Genomic DNA, 20,230 nt, shown 5'->3' with positions numbered 1-20,230 from the left:
ATTTATAATCAATGGTAATACCTAGGCTGACTGACCGTTTTCGCTCAGAAACGTTTTTCTTATACAATGATATTATATCATTGAATTCAAATTTAACACCATCCATTACAGTGACCCACTTGTAACCTACTATATACAGCAAAGCGACATCCACTTACCAACCTTTTTTATATTTTATTTTAATTAAAGATAGGTACCGTTAAATTATCGACATCAGTCCATACAACCTATAGGATTTACCGATAAATCCTAGGTTCTCAGGTATTTGTAATTTTACTGTTGTATAATATACAATATAATATATAATAGATATTATCTGCGGGAAATGACCTTAGTAGTCGAGGCCTTGTATGTAAAATAAAAATAAATATATATATATATATATGTAATACTGTAATATACATATATATTTATTACACATTATATATGTTTCCATCTCTGAAAGCCGACAGGTTTAATTCAGAATAGCGAGCCAGGTGATACCTATAAATATAAATATATAAATTACAATTATTTATATCAACGATAACTCAGCTAAAATAAACACAAGATAATATTAAGCACGGTTTACCTTCCTAAGACTATTATGTCATTATTAGAATATTTTCGCCATACGTTTGTTGTTAAGAATACTTACCCTACGGGCTACGAATAATATAATATTTAGTTCTAGCACGATCTATTTTTACTTATGATTTGATAGTGTGGGGTAGTGCTTATAATATCGCTGAAACTACTAATTATTTCTCCAACAACCAATAATAGCAACCATTTATAAACAACAATTAAAATCGTAAATCTCAAAATTCCTGTTTGAGCACCTCCCCGGGTTGGGCTTAATGGGTCCAATTGTGAATATAAACCATTCAAGGACCCACTCAAGCACACACAACAAATTTCATTCGAATCGGTCCATACATGATAATATTAGCTAAAACGGCTAGGTGCATATAGTTTTCACTTACTGAATTCGATTAGAAAATTTAATCCAAATAATTTTTTAAGTTTTTTTTTTTAAAAATAACCGACTAAATAATAGCTCTTAACATATGAAACAATTAAAATAATAGACAACTATAAAAATACAATATAAAATGTATTTAAATTTTAAATAGGTACACTCACAAAACCGTTATTTTTCTGTCAGTATGTAAAAAATGAATGGTTTACTCCATAGTACACTATTTTATTTTATGATCGAAGAATAATTCCCTATATTCTATATAGTGTTTGGACACGGGGTAGGGAATCATGGGGTTTGACCCCTCCCCCCTCTTTAGCCGTATTTTTACGCACGTCTTACTGTGCTCCGATACCCCCCCCCTACACATGTTCCTAAATTATATAACGTTTCTCATAAGTTGATGTTAGTTAGCTATAAATACTAGGCATATAAAAGACAAAAAATGCTTCTACCTATGTCCTTTATGCATTCCTAAACCGTTTATCCGATTGCTATGAAATTTGGTACAGAGATAGAGTAGACCCCTGGGGAAGAAGATTAATACGATAAGCCTGTGTATGTTAGTACAGAATGTATCGAGTTTGAACCACTATTTCGGTGGACCAATTGTTTGCATTTTTTGATACTTCATAGTTAAATTATACACTTGCGTACGCTCACGTGGGGTCAGCGATTTACCGCAGGTAGAATGCCGGCCTGATAATATTATACTGCTCGCATAATCACAACAATCCAGCAATAGCAACGCATTGCCGTGTCAGCTAGTAACATAGGCGCAGTTTGAGTTAAATGTAAGGGGGTGCTAGATTCATGTCTAGTAAAGTGATCAGTGAGGACTTTCCCCTCCCCACCATTCATACCACTTAATTGTATACATCTTCGCATTAATCGTAATATAAATAACCACCCACCTATAACATAATAAACTTCAATCTATATTATTATTCTGATAGGTTCCCATGTATTATTATAAAAATGATAAGGTCTTAGAAATAAATGTATCCAAATACCCCTGTGGCATAATATTAGTCCATAAAAATTCGATGATGCTATCAATAATTTGGGGGTGCTAATATGAATTTTGTGGGTGCTAAGCACCCCCAAAATTGCGCTTATGCTAGTAACATAAATATATTATAATATCAAATATGAAAATGCAAAGGCAGTAGACCACAAAATCTCTGTGCAATGCATACGTTTTTTGCCCTAAGTTTAATAAATTATCCTCATGCAAAAAGCACTTTATGTTTGAACATCACTCCCCTCCAGCAATAAAGTACATCCAATATCCAAAAAATATAGTTAGTCATATAGGCCGACAGACCATCTTTGCTCAGAATCGTATACAATGATTTTTATCATTGAATTCAAATTTATAAAATACAATATGACAGTGATCCCTGTAAGCACTTACTGTACCTACAAAAAAACAATACCCATTTCTTACATTTTAATGCTTTTATTCCTGGCAATTTAAAAAAATTATGGGAATTTTTTCAAAGTTGATTTTAAAAGTACCAATAGCAGAATAAATTTCTTTTCAGAAATAACCAAAAAAAAAAAATGAAAATATAAAGGTTTTTTTCATATATACACACACAAAAAAAAAACACATGCCATTGTAAAATCAATACTTTGATTTAGAGATGGAGATAATCTTCATTTAAAATCTCTAAGATATTACAATGCAAATAATAAATAATCTAACACTTTGCTGGTATACTGCAACAGTGCAACCAAATAACTGTATCGCTTGTTTAATTAATTTGTAACATTAAATAATAAAAAATTAACAAAAACAAAAATTTATAAAACAATAAACGTTTCATCATAAATTCTACAAAATATGTTCATATTACTAACAACAATGAGAACATTCTGTTTTATGATGATTATTCATGATGTGGTGGTGGTCTATTAATGACTACTCCACCATAGTATCTATTTTTAGACAATATCTCCATGGCCCAAGTATTGGTATGGGGGTTGTAAATTTCTACAGTATTATCAATAGATTCATCAGATTCTCCGCCAATAACATACAATATACCATCTAATACAGCTACACCTATATAAAAATGTAATTTAAATTTAATATATTTTTAAAGTTGATATTAAAAAGATATTATTATTTTAGTCACCTGGCTTGAATCGAGGGAATAGCATATCAGCTGTAAAAGACCAAACTCCATCATTTGGTCTATAAACCTCAACACTTTTAAGATATTCTTTATCTTGGCCACCAATAGCATACATAAGACCATTCAAGACTCCTACACCAGCACCATCACGACATACAGACATTTCTGTAACTGGCGCCCAAGCGTCAAGTGTGGGATCATAATACTCCACAGATTTTAATGCATTCCCATTACAACCTCCAACCTGCACAATTTTACTAAATAAAATGTATTAAAAATTAAAAATAAATATATAATATAATAAGTCACCGCGTATAAACGATTATTGAGTACACCAATGCCCAAATTATATCTCTTAATTGACATACTAGACACCATTCGCCATTTTTGAAAACTGACATCAAATACCTCTACACTATTTAATATAGTGGTACCATCACGTCCACCAATCTAAAATTGTAAAATAATAAAAATGTATGATATAAAAATATCAGTAATATATTGATATAACTTACAGAATATATGGAATCACCTAATACTCCGACTCCTAATCTATTTCGACCAACTGACATGGGATCCAATTTATAATCCCAAGAGGGTGATTGTGAAGACACATCAAGCATACTGACACACTGTGAACTCGATCCATTTACACCTCCCACAACAACCACAAATTGATCTTTTATTACACCAAGACCAGCTGTCCGACGACAACTATTTATACCTGGTGCATTCTTTTGTAGCTTGGTTGTTGGGTCATACCATTGTGTAAAACACTTTGGTGATGTATTAGACTGACTAAACATTAGAATAACCTGGTAAAATTAAATGGAAAAAATAAATATAATGATAAATTTTATTAATCAAAACAGAATTATACTTTTTGCGAACCACCAAACTGTCTAGGTTTACACCTAATTGTTTTTGGAATGGCGATACACTGAATTGATTTTTGTAGATTAAATTGTAATGCATCAAATACATAATCTTTACCTAAAAACATTATAATAATAATTAATAAAATATATAAGCTCATGACGACAGCATATTTATGAAAATAACATACATTTAGGACTATTTTTTAGAAGTGGTTCTTCAGATATATTAAACAATATGTCAGGGTTTAATAATGGCAAACGTACATGTTCCATTAGTTTTGGCAAACAATCTTTTCTGTGATTCAAATCATGTTCTACCCATTTAATAACACAGTCAAATACCTACATTAGCAAATATTTAAAATTATTAATTTTGGTTATTAAAAAATTGTAGGTATTATCTATTGTTTTAGTTTCTATGCTTTGATAATTTTCAATATGGTACCCAGGGAAAATTCATTATTTAATGCAAGCTGAAACAATTATTTCATTAAATAATTGATACTTTGTACAATAATATCTAGTCAAAATTACAAATCATATTATTATAGCCAATGTAGTAACAATAACATAGCCTGCTCCTCATAGAACTAATAATATTGTCTGCTTAAAATTTATCTGGCCGATTGTACAAAATTAGCCGCTTTATTGCGCATGCCTATGGTTACAGATTATTGTTTGTTGTGCCAATTGAGTGAAATATAAATATTATTACTCTCTCGTAATAGCTTATATAGATGATAGTAATCGGTAAAAACTATAAAATTATAATTTTAAAGGTACACAAGAACAATAATTTTAATTAATTTCAACATTATATCATAATATTACATTGCAAAATATTTTTTAGATTCCGAGTAGATGGAGATTTTGATTTTTTTTTGTCTGTTATCACATTTCTGTTGATATATGTAGTTTTCATTGAATGTTTAGCATAATATTTATTAATTTTTATACACCATATCATTTTCGAAATATTGGCTTTTTTTAAGTTATGTATGCATAAGAACATTTTAAGTTCTATAAAGTTTTTTTTAACCATCTTCGCTGTCAAAAAACATGAAAATGTAATACAATGTTTCTCATAAGTTGTTTTTAGTGGACATTAAAAAAAAAAATGAACGTAAATCCACAATAATTTTTTATGAATGTTTGAATTTGAAATGTTGACAAAACTCATCAAAATCACAAAAATTGAAAAATTACTTTGAGTTGGAAATTCATAAAAATTTGTCTATGTAGATCTAAGATTTAAAATTTTTATACAAGAATCCCCTTATGTTTTCCTACATTTAACAAAAGAAAAATTTGCTTGGAAAGACAATACCGATATTCTTATTTTGTTATTCAAAAACTGTACGTATTAATCGTAGATATACTTGAAATTTTCATGCAATGTTTATTGTATTTTGACTAGTTTTAAGTTTTTTAAAGGCATTTGAAATTCTCAATAAAATTGTATATGTTGAGTCAAAAAGTTTGAAAATATTTCTTATAACTTTATAAAAGATTCCTTATGAGTTATTATAATGGCAGTTGAAAAAATATTAAAGATCCATCGTCACAACATTGTTTTATTAGCATATAAGTTCAAATTTTGACAAAACTCATCAAAATCACAAACATTTTCAAACTATCAATAATAGTTAAGTTAGGAAGTTAAAAAATTTACAAATTTACAAATTATATAGCTAAAAAATTAAAATTTAAAATAATGATTCTCATAATCTCATAAATTGTTCATACTGTAACCCAAAAATCTATTACACAGTTGTTTTTACCAAGTTCAAATTTAGCCGATATTACATATTAAAACAATGAATAACAATTTTAGTTATTTTGTAGTACTTTAAAAATACTATTCGTGGGTACTTGTGACTTTAAGGGAACATTTTCTAATGAAATTTTTTTGGTAAACATGAATTTAACCTACCGTAGTACATTGTAATTAATGCCTAATACTAAAATAAATTACTTAATCTCAATAATATTATAAGCTGACAGACCTTCTCAGTTGATTTTTTATACAATTACTAATTGCAGTTTGCTTACCTTTTCTTCAAATGGAACATCAAGGTCATTACAGGAGATAAGCTTAACCACATCTTCAAAAGATGAAGATAGGAACTCATCACTTTTAACCACTTCCCTGAAAATAATTGTCGCATTATATAGATATTTATTACTGAAAAATATGGAGAATGTAGTTAATTATTATATCATACAAAAACTGTTTTTTAATGAATGCTTCAGACCTTGAGAACAAATCCGTACAGTTATGTAAGTCAGCAAACGCTTTGATACCAAGACAATTAGATGCATCCAGTTTTTTATGTAAAAACTCGGAACATGCAGCACTTACAAAATCTAACTGTAAGATGTTTGCTGCTGGTAACAAAACCTTGTAAATCAACAACAATACATTTAAAACAATTGTATATTATTCCATAACAAATCAAATTATTAATTATACCTGAACATTATCTGTTGTCACTATACATTCACCAGTATAAATATAATCTACTAATATTTGTAAAATAGCGGAATCTAATTTTTTTATATTAACGATCTCTATTACTTTCATCAAACTTATTAAACATCGTTTGAAAATATGGACTAGCTGCCATTAGAACATTTTTATGACCAAACGTTATACATCCATCATCTGTTTCAAATCTAATATCACATAAAACTTCATTCCTAAAAGCAAAAATATGCTATGTACTAATATTTATTTTGGAAGAAGCTATATAATCATTGACAACATACTTGCGTAGAGATTGTAAGTCTTCTAGTATTCTAACAGAGTGAAAGTTATTTCTAAAATGTGTTGGTGCACATTCATTGGATTTCAAAACTGGCATTACATTATTTTCATAAGATAAAGTCTGTAAGGCATCCATTTTTTTTGCACCTATGAAATTATTTAAAAAATTGTAATATACATTTTTATATCATCATTAAAACTTAATACTACTTTTTAGAATAGGAGCATTTAAGGCATACAAAATACTGCTGTTAAGAAATTATGAGATATAAGAAATATAAATAATTGTTGTAATAAATAATAATATGCAATTAATGATGTCCGTTGTTACGAGATTGTAGATTATATTATGTATAATACCAGACGTGTATTTTGAGTTGTGCAATTTTTAGATATAAAACTTTTACAGACTTTATTCAAAATCATTACAAGGCCACAATTATAAATCTGTTGCAGCAAGTAAACAATGAAATCAAAAATAAAAACAAGGAATGTTATTTTTTTTTATTATACCTAAATGTTCTTTACAACATTAGTTTTATACATTTTTTTATTGGTACCTAGTTATGTACTCATTTGCTATGTTACAACAAGAATTTAATTTAAATAATAATACAAAAAATATAATATACTTATTCTACAACTATTAGATTTAAAATTCATATTGACACTTTAATTTTATTTTCATGAGGACAAAGGTGTTTTTCAAAAATTAAATACTTATGATTGCCCGAAAAATGTACAACACCTATATTATTGGTCTCTTTAGATACTGATTACAATATTATTTAAAATCTTAAAGGTGTGGTATATTTTTATTGTTATTAAAACATTATGCTGTGTCTAGATGCCCAATCACTGTAGGTAAGATAACATATTCTCGACGTGTCTAGACTCAGAAAAGTATTATTGAATTGAAATCAATTTATAGACTATCTACCGTTTCATAAAAATAATTATAGCTCTACTTCTTTCTTCCCCAGATCATTAAAACTAGCTAATCTTATTACTGATCATGTAGATTTTTTTTTATGTATTGTTTTTTATAGAAATTTATCCTTAAACTCATTTGTAAATTAATAACCATTATTATGTTATTATTGATCTAGTGTTTGTTTCTTTGTTACTATTATCATTTACGGTTGTCAAATTGTTATTATTTTGTATCAGTATTTTCATTATTATTGTTAAAATTTTAGTTCTTACTGTAAAATACTTAGAAAATGTAAACCTAATATTGCTCACATAAAAGGGTTATTACCCATTCATTATACATAAATAAATAAATATTTTTATTGTTAGAGTAGCATTATGCTGTGTCTAGATGCTCGATCATTGTAGGTAAGATAATGTATTCATGACCATGGTCGGGAGTCTAGACTCAGCAAAGTATTATTGACTATGTATTTTCTTACTTATTTATTGTAGTTGCGTTCAAACCAGTGTAATAATAATTGACAATACCGCAGGACAACAGGTATGGTGTTGAAGTATGGTCCTATTCAATCGATGTAAGTACCTATATAACGCTAAACGCTAATTTATTTATCCATATTATATTGTACAACGTAATTTAATTTATAAAACACCTATATACCATCTGATTTCGAATCTCGATGCACAGAGCACATGGACTACAGTACGGCTCGCACGCTTGTCAGCTTCGACAGTTCTGTGTACAGTTGTAATATTAATATTATTAAAATAATAAAAAAAAAACTATGTATCCATACAAATCGGTATAAAAACTAATAACAATATAATTAAACGAAAACGCGTACGTAAATAGTAAATACTATACAACTTTAGACTAAATTAGACAGTTTAGTGCAATAATATTATAATAGGTTTCCGTGAGTGTAGAATAAAGATTGTTAACCCGTCGTTGGTCGCGTGACGAAAGATTCTCTCGCCATGATACCCATTATTTTAGTCGACGCTGTCTTTTGTATGATAATTAAATTGTATCTGTTTATTGCCTATTAGTTATGCTATATCTTATCAGAAACATTTAATCTAAAAACATAAATACTGAAATATAAATAGTTTATAAGTGCACAAAACAGAATATATATATAAATAAAAATGAATGTGTGTTCATTAATCATTATTATGCATTTCTAAACCGTTCATCCGATTGCGATGACATTTGGTACAGAGATAGATTAGACCTACGGGACCTAAGTTATATAATAAATGTGTTTTGGTTTAAAACGTATTATAGTGATATCATGACATATCGAAATAAGTGAGAGCATCGCTCGACACACGACCAAATGAGTAAAAAAAATGGACGCGACCAACTGCGGGTCTTAAGAATAACGAATATTCGTTATACGACGCCACGCGGACATTATCGGCGTTCTCGTGACAAAATATATTTTGTCATGGGCGTTCTCGCGGGCATCGTGGGCTGTGGCATTGAATAGCATAACAGAACAATAGTAATAATTGACAATATTGTAGACGCCGTCCAATGTCAAACTCGTCAAATCCGTATCGCGCGCACGCACACAATCGCCGAATCGCCCGTCGTTATTTTAGTTACCGCAAGTTTCGTACTCGTGGACCGTGGTCACGTCTGCTGATCAGCTGAACTCTGACCACTCTACACTGTTCTTTGTGTCACTTTTGTCCTTTGTACTACTATAATATATAGTACTTATTTCAGTATTATAGTCCGTGGTCTTTACCGTTCGCTGTTGTCGCTTGTCAATATTGTCACTCGCCGTTTGCGCCGTCGAAGACACGCGGCACGCGCCGAGAGTCGCTGCTCCCCGACACCACCACCACTGCCGCAATATACCGCCGCACGACGAGGTAAGACTTGTCACAATTTTTGTCTTAGTTTTTCGCGTAGGTCGTATTTGTCTATGTATATAAATGTACTTACCTATTCTATTCAAATATCTGTTTTTTTTTTTTTTTTTTTTAAACAGTGACGATAACTTGGGTACAATAAGTAAATTTGATGAATGAACTTTATGATACAGGCCTTGAATGACGACTTGACGGAAGACCCGTAGTCGAGTTACCTTTTACAATGAATTGTTTGCCTACTGTGTAAGCGTGGTCGTATAAGATGAGTAGATCTCTGCACCAGTTGCGTTTGAGGCGTCTACTGTAGAGTTGTCGGGAAGTGTCTTTGAGGCCATTTATGAGATGAGTTGGTTGGAGTTCGAATGAAATTTCCCATGGAACCTTTTGTAGAAGATAGCTGTAGATGGATGGTTTTAATTTGGAGGTTATCGTGGAGTAGTTTGTTCGTTATGTACCATGGAGCTTTAGCGATGATACGTAGAAAAATAGATTGGAAGGCTTGATTCGTTTGGATGTTTGATTTTTTTTGCTGGGCCTAAGAGTATGATGTTGTAGGTCCATAAGAGACGGAAGAGACTCGTAAATAAGAAATTTGTCATGGATGTTGATGTTAGACATGAGCAAGGACCTTAGTAGGTGAAGTCTTCTGTTTTTTTTCGAATTGTCCTCGAGGTGAGGACTCCAGGTAAGTTTTCTATCTAGTGTGAGGCCGAGATATTTTACTTGTGAATAATGAGGTGTAATAGAATTGTTTTAGGGTGATCCGTGAGCATTCATGAGGTCGGAGTGAGAAGGTTATGTGTGATAATTTAGATTCCAAGATCGATTAGGTATATAACATAAAAGCCCATATTTCAATGCCATACTTACTCTCTAGAACTTTAGAAATCCATTATTATTGATTCCCCACATATTTGATTTAAACTACAATACATAAGTTGGAAAATAGGTACATATTCTATATACGTATTTCAATTCAATAATATTTTAATATTAATAAAAATATGAATATTGTTCTTTAAATAATATTGTTTTCATGATGTGAAGTTACAAATAACTGTTCCATAAAGTTGTTGTAGATTTTTTGTGAAGAAAAGGCATTTATACTTATTGAAAAACATTAAACAACTTAGTAATGCTAAAAATATAATGAAAACGCCAATATGTACCTATTATGAATCTAATATAGAATCATTAGGATTGTATAATCATCTAACCTATAGGTAATAGGTATTGTAATTTTTTTATGATTATTATTTAAATAAATTCTTCATCAAATTGAATGTGTACATAACTAACAAGAGATAAACCTACTACCTAGTGTAGGTAGTAGTTGTGACTTGTGATTATCGTAATTATTTTTAAAAGGATCTGTAAACATTTTGGTATCAAAAATTTAAAAAAACTAAAATGGTATGCCTCTCATTAAATCTACATACAATTTACTATCTAGGAATAATGATGTTCATAATTCCATATTTTTTATAATTGTAACTAATAAGTTAATAGTTTCTTAACATCGGTATTTTGTTGATTTTTACGCCGTTTTAGGTACTTAAATTTAGTATTAAGTCTTAACACTAAGATGATATTAAAATTGATCACAATTATTTTTAAAAATGTTACGTCAGTAAAAGAAATGGATACCATTCAGGCTTCATTTTGTGAAAATCCCCTAAAGCAAGTTCTGAAATCAAAGGAATGTATACCAACACATTTTAGAAATTGCTTTCACTCTGTTAAAATACTAGAAGACTTACAATCTCTACGCAAGTATGGTGTCAATAACTTTAGCTTCTTTCAGAATAAATATTAGTACCTAACACATTTTTGTTTTTAGAAATGAAGTTTTATGTGATATTAGATTTGAAACAGATGATGGATGTATAACGTTTGGTCATAAAAATGTTCTTATGGCAGCTAGTCCATATTTTCAAGCAATGTTTAGCAATTTTGATGAGAGCAATAAAGATCTTGTAAATATAAGAGAATTAGATTCCACCATTTTACAAATATTAGTAGATTATATTTATACTGGAGAAATTATGATCACAAAAGAAAATGTACAGGTATAATTGAATAATTAATATAATATTGACTTCAAATAACATATCATTTGAATGTGAATTATTGTTGATTTCTAAGGTGTTGTAACCAGCTGCAAATGTCTTACAGCTAGAGTATGTAACTAATGCATGTGCTGAGTTTTTACAAAAAGAACTGGATGCATCTAATTGTATTGGTATCAGAGCATTTGCTGACTTACATAACTGTACAGATTTGTTATCAAGTTCTGAAGCATTCATTAAAAAACAGTTTTTGTATGATATAATTAACTCAATTCTCTGTATTAGTCAGTAATTAATTATAAAAATAATGTTTATTATTTTTAGAGAAGTGGTTAAAGGCGAAGATTTTCTATCTTTATCTTCTGAAGATTTTGTGAAGCTTATTTCCTCTAATGACCTTGCTGTTTCTTCTGAAGAAAAAGTAAGCTAACTACAATTGGCAATTTGCATTTTGATATTTTGTATGAAAAATCAACTTAAAAAATAGTTGGGCTAGTAGGTATTGTCCCCCTGCTGTCCAGTAAGTGTTTAGAGGGATTGCTGTAACAAATATGTTATAATTAGGGGCTGGAATTATATTTTTTTTAAATAACCAAAATAAGATTCTAATATTCTCTTGAAAAGTTGATAATATTCTTTAAAAATCATAATAAAATATGCTTTTTTATTAAAATATTCTCTTGAACTACAAATATGCATTTATATGCAAAATGAATAAACACTTAACACAAAAAACTGATATAAATAGATACATACTTTACATGTTAAGAGAAAAGAACGAGTTGCATGATTTGACTTTAATATCCCAACAGATAAATTCGCCACATAACAGTAATTTATATCCGTTGCCTCATCAACAGCAAACCAAATATTATTATCGCTTATTTCATTTTTATATTGGATATAGTCTTATAACAATGTGATGGTTAATTTTTTTTAACTGACTTTCATTGTGTTTATGTTTGCCAGTATATTTTTCTAAAAATGCTTGAAATTGTGGATTTTGCAATTCATACAATATCATATCACTATTATCGGACATATAATTTATATTGTTTACACCACTGCAACAAAAAATATTGAATATCTTGAAATATTCCCAAATATGCAATAAAAACTTTTACCATTAACTCACCTGTTTCATAATTTGTAAAGATTTCGAACCCCCGTCTGACTCAAAAGAATATAATTCCGGCCCCAAGTTATAATCTTTGAATTAAAATAAAATCGTTGTATACAAAGGGCGATTGTGATGGAAGACGGTTTAATAATATGACTAAGTATATTTTATGATATTGTTATCAAAGCAATCTATTTAACTATTATACATTATGTAGTAATACTATATTACTGTAGTAAGTTTTGTAATTTTTCCCTTAAAATTGCATTTCAATAGATCACTATACAATATAATATACATTAGAAGTTCCAAAGTACCCACCAATAATATTTTTATATTACAACAAAATAACTAACATATTTATTTTAAGTTCTTATTTCAAATATTTAAAAATAGTGAAAAAGTTTTCATGTATAGAAAATGATATAAATACAATATTAAGTATCTAAACATCTATTGTAAGCTATGTATAATTATATAAAGTATCAACTATCTAATGAAATAAAAAATTGGTTAAAATCCATTTTATCAGATTATATTAAAAAATTAATTTTTCCTGTTGGCCGCGACTGTAACCTAGTTACCATAACTACCACCTCCGTGGACCACAGGTCAATCAATATGCAAAATATTTCAGATGCAGCATATGAACCGTCTACTCCACATCCATATTGTGTGTATTTAAAAATAACAAAAAATAAATTTAATACCATAATAGTATAAAAATTAATATTCTGTTGCTTGCTATAAAAAGTTGGAACCCAAGAGTTTGAAGGTCTATTATATTTATGGGATCCTGTGAACTAATGGGTGGCTTAAAAAATTTATATTATATTTTAATATTTGTTATTGTAGGTATTTGAAAGTGTTATCAAATGGGTAAAACATGATTTGGATCAGAGAAAAGTTTTTTTGCCAAAATTAATGGAAAATATACGTTTTCCATTATTAAAAACTAATATATTATTTGGTATATCTGAAGAATCTCTTCTGAATAATATTCCTAACGGTATCTCGTTTTCATAAATACCATCATTATGAATGTGTACATTTTAAGAATCATTATTTTAATGTTTTTAGGTAATGATTACATAATTGAAGCTTTACGTTTTAATCTACAAAAATCAAAACAGCATTTCGCCATTCCAAAATCAATCAGGTTTAAGCCTAGACAGTTTAGAGGCTCTCAAAAAGTATGATTCCTAATTGATTAATCGACCTTTACATTAATTTTGTCCATTTAATTATTTTAGATTATTCTAATGTTTAATCGGTCTGAAACATCGCCAAAGTGTTATACAGAATGGTATGACCCGTCAACCAAACTACGAGAGAATGCTCCAGGGATAAAAGATTGTCGTCAGACAGCTGGTCTAGGCGTAATCAGAGATCAGTTTGTTTTTGCCGTAGGAGGTGTAAATCTATTGAGTTCTAAATCTGTTTGTATGCTTGATGTATCTTTGCAATCACCATCTTGGGTTCCAATAGTCAACATGTTAGTTAAACGAAAAGAATTAGGCGTTGGTGTATTAGATGATTGTTTATATGCAGTAAGTTAAACCAATATTTTACTTATTTTATACTATTAATATATATTATTTTTTAATTCTAGGTTGGTGGACGTGACGGCAACAGTACTTTAAATAGTGTAGAGGTATTTGATGTTAGTTTTAAAAATTGGAGAATGGTGTCTAGTATGTCAATTAAGAGAAGTCATTTTGGTGTTGGTGTACTCAATAATCATTTATATGCGGTAAATAATTATATTTATTTATTTTTAATTTGTAATACATTTATATTTAATTTAATTTAATTGTGTAGGTTGGGGGTGCTGCTAATGGTAGAAGTTTGAAATCAGTGGAATATTATGATCCCACACTTGACGCTTGGACACCAGTTGCAGATATGTCTGTGTGTCGTCAAGGTGTTGGTGTAGGAGTCTTGAACGGTCTTATGTATGCTATTGGTGGCTATAATAAAGAGTATCTTAAAAGTGTTGAGGTTTATAGACCCAGCAATGGAGTTTGGTCTTATATAGCTGATATGTATTCATCCAAATTTTGTCCTGGTAACTAAAATAATTATATTTTTTAGGATTAACATTGCAAATATATATTGAATTTAAATTAAATTTTTGTATAGGAGTAGTCGCATTAAATGGTTTATTGTATGTTATGAGCGGAGAATCTGATACTGTAGAAATTTACAATCCCAACACCAATACTTGGACCACGGAGACATTGTCAAGACATGGCATACAAATATATGGTGGAGTAGTTGTTGATAGACCTCTATGTCTTACAACTAAATAGCATACAGAATGGTCTCATCGTTTGTAGTAATTATTTAATATAATCATATTTATTTATAATTTATGACGAAACAGGTATTGTTCTATTCGTTTTTGTGAAAGTTTGTTAAAATTTTTTTTATAATTTAAATTGATTATTTAAAAAATAAATAAAAAAACTATTAAGTTAATTATATTGCAGTATATCAGTCAAATCTTTAAGTTTCTGTTTGGAGTGATGAATTTATTGATTTTTGAATATTTTTTTGTGTTTTTATTCATGATAAGCATAGATACTTAAAATTTTCACAAAATGTTGATAAAATTTTCAAAATATTTTGATTCGTTGGGCTGTATATAGGTATTTTCATTTTTTTTTAGTTTATTTAATATAGGTAACTCTTACACGGTTACGGTGTAGATGCTGCTCGCGGTAAGCTGGTCGCTGTTTGTGGTTGCAGGAGAGGGTGACTCTCACAGAAATCGCACAACACAATTTTAAAGTGAAAAGTCTACTAGGGTCGTTTATTCGGGTTAATAACAATAACAATGATATACTACCGACAGTGGTATTAGACCCGTTCAAAAGCGTTCACACGGTGGTCGAAAGCTTAACTTCAGTGATCGGACGAGAGCTGGTGTATTCGACATGGAATGGTCACTGGCAGTGAGTTGTCGTTAAAACTGTCGGTGAACAAGAGTTAGGTCGCCGGCTGCCGGTACTCGCTTTACAAGACTTGCCTTTTCGCGTCGGTGGGAGAGTTGACGGTGTAGACCGCTGCGGTACCTGCACTTTGTACTGGTTGCCGCTGTGTACCGTGTCACCTCATACGTTGTTATAATATCAGTTAAAAATGTATGGGCACAATTTTTTTATAAGCATTTTAAGTTCAAAATTGATTTATTTAAAAATTGTAAAATATTTTGTAGTTAAAAATGTATAAAATGTTCAAATTAATACGTTTGTCTTAAGTAGTTTATATTGTAACCAAAAAATATGAAACATTTATAAACACAGTTTCTGTTACCTATCGATATTTTAAGTGGACGTCACACCCGCGTTTGTTGTCCTCAGTCTTCTACACGTACGTCATGGACAAAATTCGTTTGAGCAGTCGTTGCGTTTTTTCCTTTATACCCAATATGACGTTCATTATACCCTTTAGAAGTAGAAAAAATTTCTTTTAAAAAACCTTTAACTTTTCAAAATTTAAATTTTTTAAAATAAATGCAACGACTTGCCCTCAGAAATATTGTCACAATTAAATTTTATAATAGGTATTTTTATTCTAGAACCAAAATTGTGTGAGTTCTACTCAGACTGCGTAAACACATTTTGTATATATCGTACGTGTGTAAGACGGGGACAACACATGCGGGTGTGACGTCCTCAAAATTTGGACGAAATTTGACATTCAAAGGAAGAATAATTAATGGGTATTTGAAATGGTTTAAGACGTATATATTACTATATTTTATAATCACATTGACATTTTCAAATGTGATGTTTTCTGAATACTCTGATAGATTATCTTCGCTCAGAATCTTTTTTCGTGTAAGTACAATGATTTTTATATCATTTAATTCAAATTTTTTACAGCGGCCCCGCAAGAAACCTATTGGCTATAATTGTATATCAGTTCGGTAATTAAATTGTAAGTAGATGGTTGGAATAATTCACACTGTACAGGAAGACCTGTCAAATTGGACTGTCGGACCATCAGATTTTTTACTAAAAATAAAAATAATATTATATTTAAAAATAACAATATTGATTGGAATGAAAATTGCATTTGTCAGGTCTTCCTGTTATACCTAGTAGGTATATTAAATGTAATTAAATTGCAGGTAGGAGGTTTGGAATAGTTAATTAGGGTAGAAATCTGTCGAATGCTATTGTCCCAGTCTTGACAAATTGACACCAGTCCAGGGGATGTCTTACTGTACATATAATAAAGTTTTTCTTTTCATACATATGATTAAAAATTGTAATAGAAAATATCAAAGAAGTATTCCTACCTATAATAAAAAAAGTGTACTTAAACGAAACGAATTAATTTTTTATAAGCTTTTGAACTTATAATTTTTACGATATTTAATATTTATAGTGGTAAATTATTGATCGATCATTGATATTTTGTTGTACATCCAAAACAAATAACCGTAGACTCATGAAATGTTCACCGAATTGTTATATATGCATTTTCCATACATGGTCAAATTTTCAAACTATTTAGGTGTTAGGCCATGATAGTTGTTTTAAATTTTGTAAACTATTTTTCAGTTAGAAATTCATAAAAGTTTTTCTTTTCTAGCTAACATAAGAGATTTTAATAGAAGGTTCCCAATAATAGTAATGTTATTCTATATCTATCAAAAAATGATATATTTTAGATATTTGTAAAAATTGTTCAACTTTTAAATTTGTTTATTTATACAATTATGACACACGTGGATATGGTTTCTTCTCAAAATTGGTTATCGTGTACAATGATATTATTATTTTATCATTGAAGTCGAACTTAACACCATTCATTACAATTACCGACTTGTAACCTACTGTACCGCAGAGTGACACCCACTTCCCCGATTTTTAAAAATATAATTTGATAAAATATTTTCACTAAGAAGTTCTGTTGAAAAATAATCAGTGTGCGTGGTATAACTAATTATAACATTATTATATTTCACTTATAATTTGCTTTGTCGAGTTTAAAACTCACTCACAAAAAATAACTATATGGTCCGTAAAATAATTTGAATTGTTACATTATTGTTAATATTTTATTAACATCTGTTAACCGGCGCTGTGTATATGCAATTTCACTACATTGACGTGTAGATGGTATCTCTGTTATCGCTAGTCGGTAAACGCATACATTATACGAATGTATTTTAGTTTCGACGACAGTTGTAGCATACGATACAATTTTCAAAATCACAATTTAAACAATTCGTATAAATTAAAAATGTTAACTCAGAAAATGTATATGTTTTAGTTTTTAAATACTTTTTTATAATATTTTATTTTTATACTATTTTTAATTTTATAATTTTGTAATTTGTTAATGTTCATTATTATGTTATCAGGGCCGGATTTCGAACAAGTGCCGCCCTAGGCCCTTTTAAATATGCCACCCCTACCCCAAGAAAAAAAAATGTTGTAATTATTTCTAATACATTTATTTAATTTTAAAGAAATTAGGTCAATAGTCATTATGAACAAAACAAATAATTATAAATTCTGATCAGGCATTAGCAGTATGAATTTTTAATCTTATACGTCCTATGTTATCTATAACATTTACGACGAACTTTTTTAGACGCGAAATCGTCGATTATATCGTCATAATTTATACTTCGAGGCATCTCAGATTCTATGTGTAGCATTGATGTCGCGTTTAATCTATCTGACTCCAAAGTTGAACGAAGATGCGATTTTACTCTTTTCAATGCTGAAAACGACCGCTCTGCTGTACAATTTGTTGCGAACGTGCACAAATACATACGTAAACCAATCAGTGGCGTATACATAACTTTTGTATGGTGGGGGATCAGTTGCAAACAAATAATTATGGAACAAAAATACCTAAACCTAGGTATGTGCACATTTAAATACCTAATAAATGATAAAACATATATATATATTCAATACATTTTATTTTAAATTCTACAAGTAGTTATATGTAGTTATGACTTGTTCGTACAACTGACATAATATTTGTGGTTGATTTTTGTTTTTAGATAATAATATTTATTATTTAAGCTATTTTTAGCTATTTTTATATTTCTTTTTCTCATGTATAGGAAAATGTATTATTTATACGCACGGACATGCCGCGTTGATATCGGTGACGGTGGCGACTGGCGACGGCCCGTGGCTGGTCTGCCACATATTATTATCTTATAATAATTTATTATACTTGTATATATAATATACATTTATCAAATATCACATAATACGATTATATGAATATGAAATAAATATATGATTACTGATTAATATTAAGTAAATTATTTTTAATTAATTGTTGCATGTGTTAAAATAAAAATTTACAAAAAATTCTTGCCATTTTTTTTCCTTGTAATTTCCTTACATTAAGTCATTAAAAACACTATTTTATAAAATTTAAAAAAAGGCCTATTGGGGGGGGATCTGACCCCCACATCCCCCCCTTGTATACGCCCCTGAAACCAATAGTTACTAATGTCGATAAATGTGTACTTCCAAAGAGTCGACATGGTGCCAAGACACTGTACCAGTAGATTTCGAAAACACTAACCGTCGTCGTGACTGTACCATTTATACGTGTTCCAATAAATAATGATTTATTTAAAAATCTATTTATGTCAGGATACTCACGTTTAGAACATGTAAAATCATCATTTAAATTTTGATTTATTCCGTGTTTTGCCACATAATCGCGAGTTACATCATTAATAATCCCATTCAGACGGATCATTATTATCAATATAAAATGTATCTGAATCCATATTATTTTAAAGTAGAAGGTAAATACGGTTAGGTATGTTATTTATGTGAATAATTTACAATTATATATTTATTATGTAACATTGATGTATTTTCATTGCAATTGTAATATATTTATTTATACCTAAGCGGTACTGCGATATAAATATATGTTCATTGAAATTTTTACAAATTTTTAGTGCAATTTTGCATATTTTTAAAGAAATTAAATTCGGTCTTTACTTATAGGTCATAACTTGAAAGAGGAGTGCCTTCCATTACCTAGACATAGGAAAGTGTACTGCCTTGCCTAAACGTTCATAAATAATAATGACTGTAAATGTCTGCACAAATATTTCACACACACATTCCATGATTATATTGCATTATATTATATTGATGAGGAGAATATATTGATGAATTGATCACAACTAGGTCGCTAATTCTCACTGTAATTTACAGTGTTTTTAAACTATGAAAAAATTCCCTAATGTAAAAACTGTAATTATTATGTTTTTTAATAAAAAAAAACCTAAATGATAATAAATAAAAAGTTACACAAAAATATAACTTATATTTGGTCATATATTACTATTCACTATATTAGAAGCAGTATTTTTTATAGATACTTGGACTAATTTTACAAATTATTTATATTGATAGATCGACAGTAGGTACTTATAACTAACATTTTAAAATCATCTAATAAC

General features: G+C 29.3%; 1 protein-coding gene and 1 pseudogene across 1 annotated transcript; one reads left to right on the top strand and one right to left on the bottom strand.

The window, feature by feature from the left end:
• Positions 1–2,495: 2,495 nt before the first annotated feature.
• Positions 2,496–8,802, bottom strand: LOC132945046 (ring canal kelch homolog). Its single transcript, XM_061014663.1, is given in 13 exon segments — positions 2,496–3,032; positions 3,106–3,349; positions 3,415–3,555; positions 3,621–3,920; positions 3,986–4,098; positions 4,172–4,325; positions 6,036–6,132; positions 6,209–6,384; positions 6,457–6,550; positions 6,552–6,683; positions 6,753–6,897; positions 8,166–8,279; positions 8,348–8,802. Coding segments are annotated over 11 exon segments (1,761 nt in total). The 5' UTR covers positions 6,887–6,897; positions 8,166–8,279; positions 8,348–8,802; the 3' UTR covers positions 2,496–2,856.
• A 513-nt stretch (positions 8,803–9,315) lies between these two features.
• LOC132945047 (kelch-like protein 2) lies at positions 9,316–15,135 on the top strand (annotated as a pseudogene).
• Positions 15,136–20,230: the final 5,095 nt, after the last annotated feature.

This window comes from Metopolophium dirhodum, chromosome 5, assembly GCF_019925205.1.
Source record: "Metopolophium dirhodum isolate CAU chromosome 5, ASM1992520v1, whole genome shotgun sequence".
Taxonomy (NCBI): domain Eukaryota; kingdom Metazoa; phylum Arthropoda; class Insecta; order Hemiptera; family Aphididae; genus Metopolophium; species Metopolophium dirhodum.
This window is presented reverse-complemented; position numbering and strand designations above follow the sequence as displayed.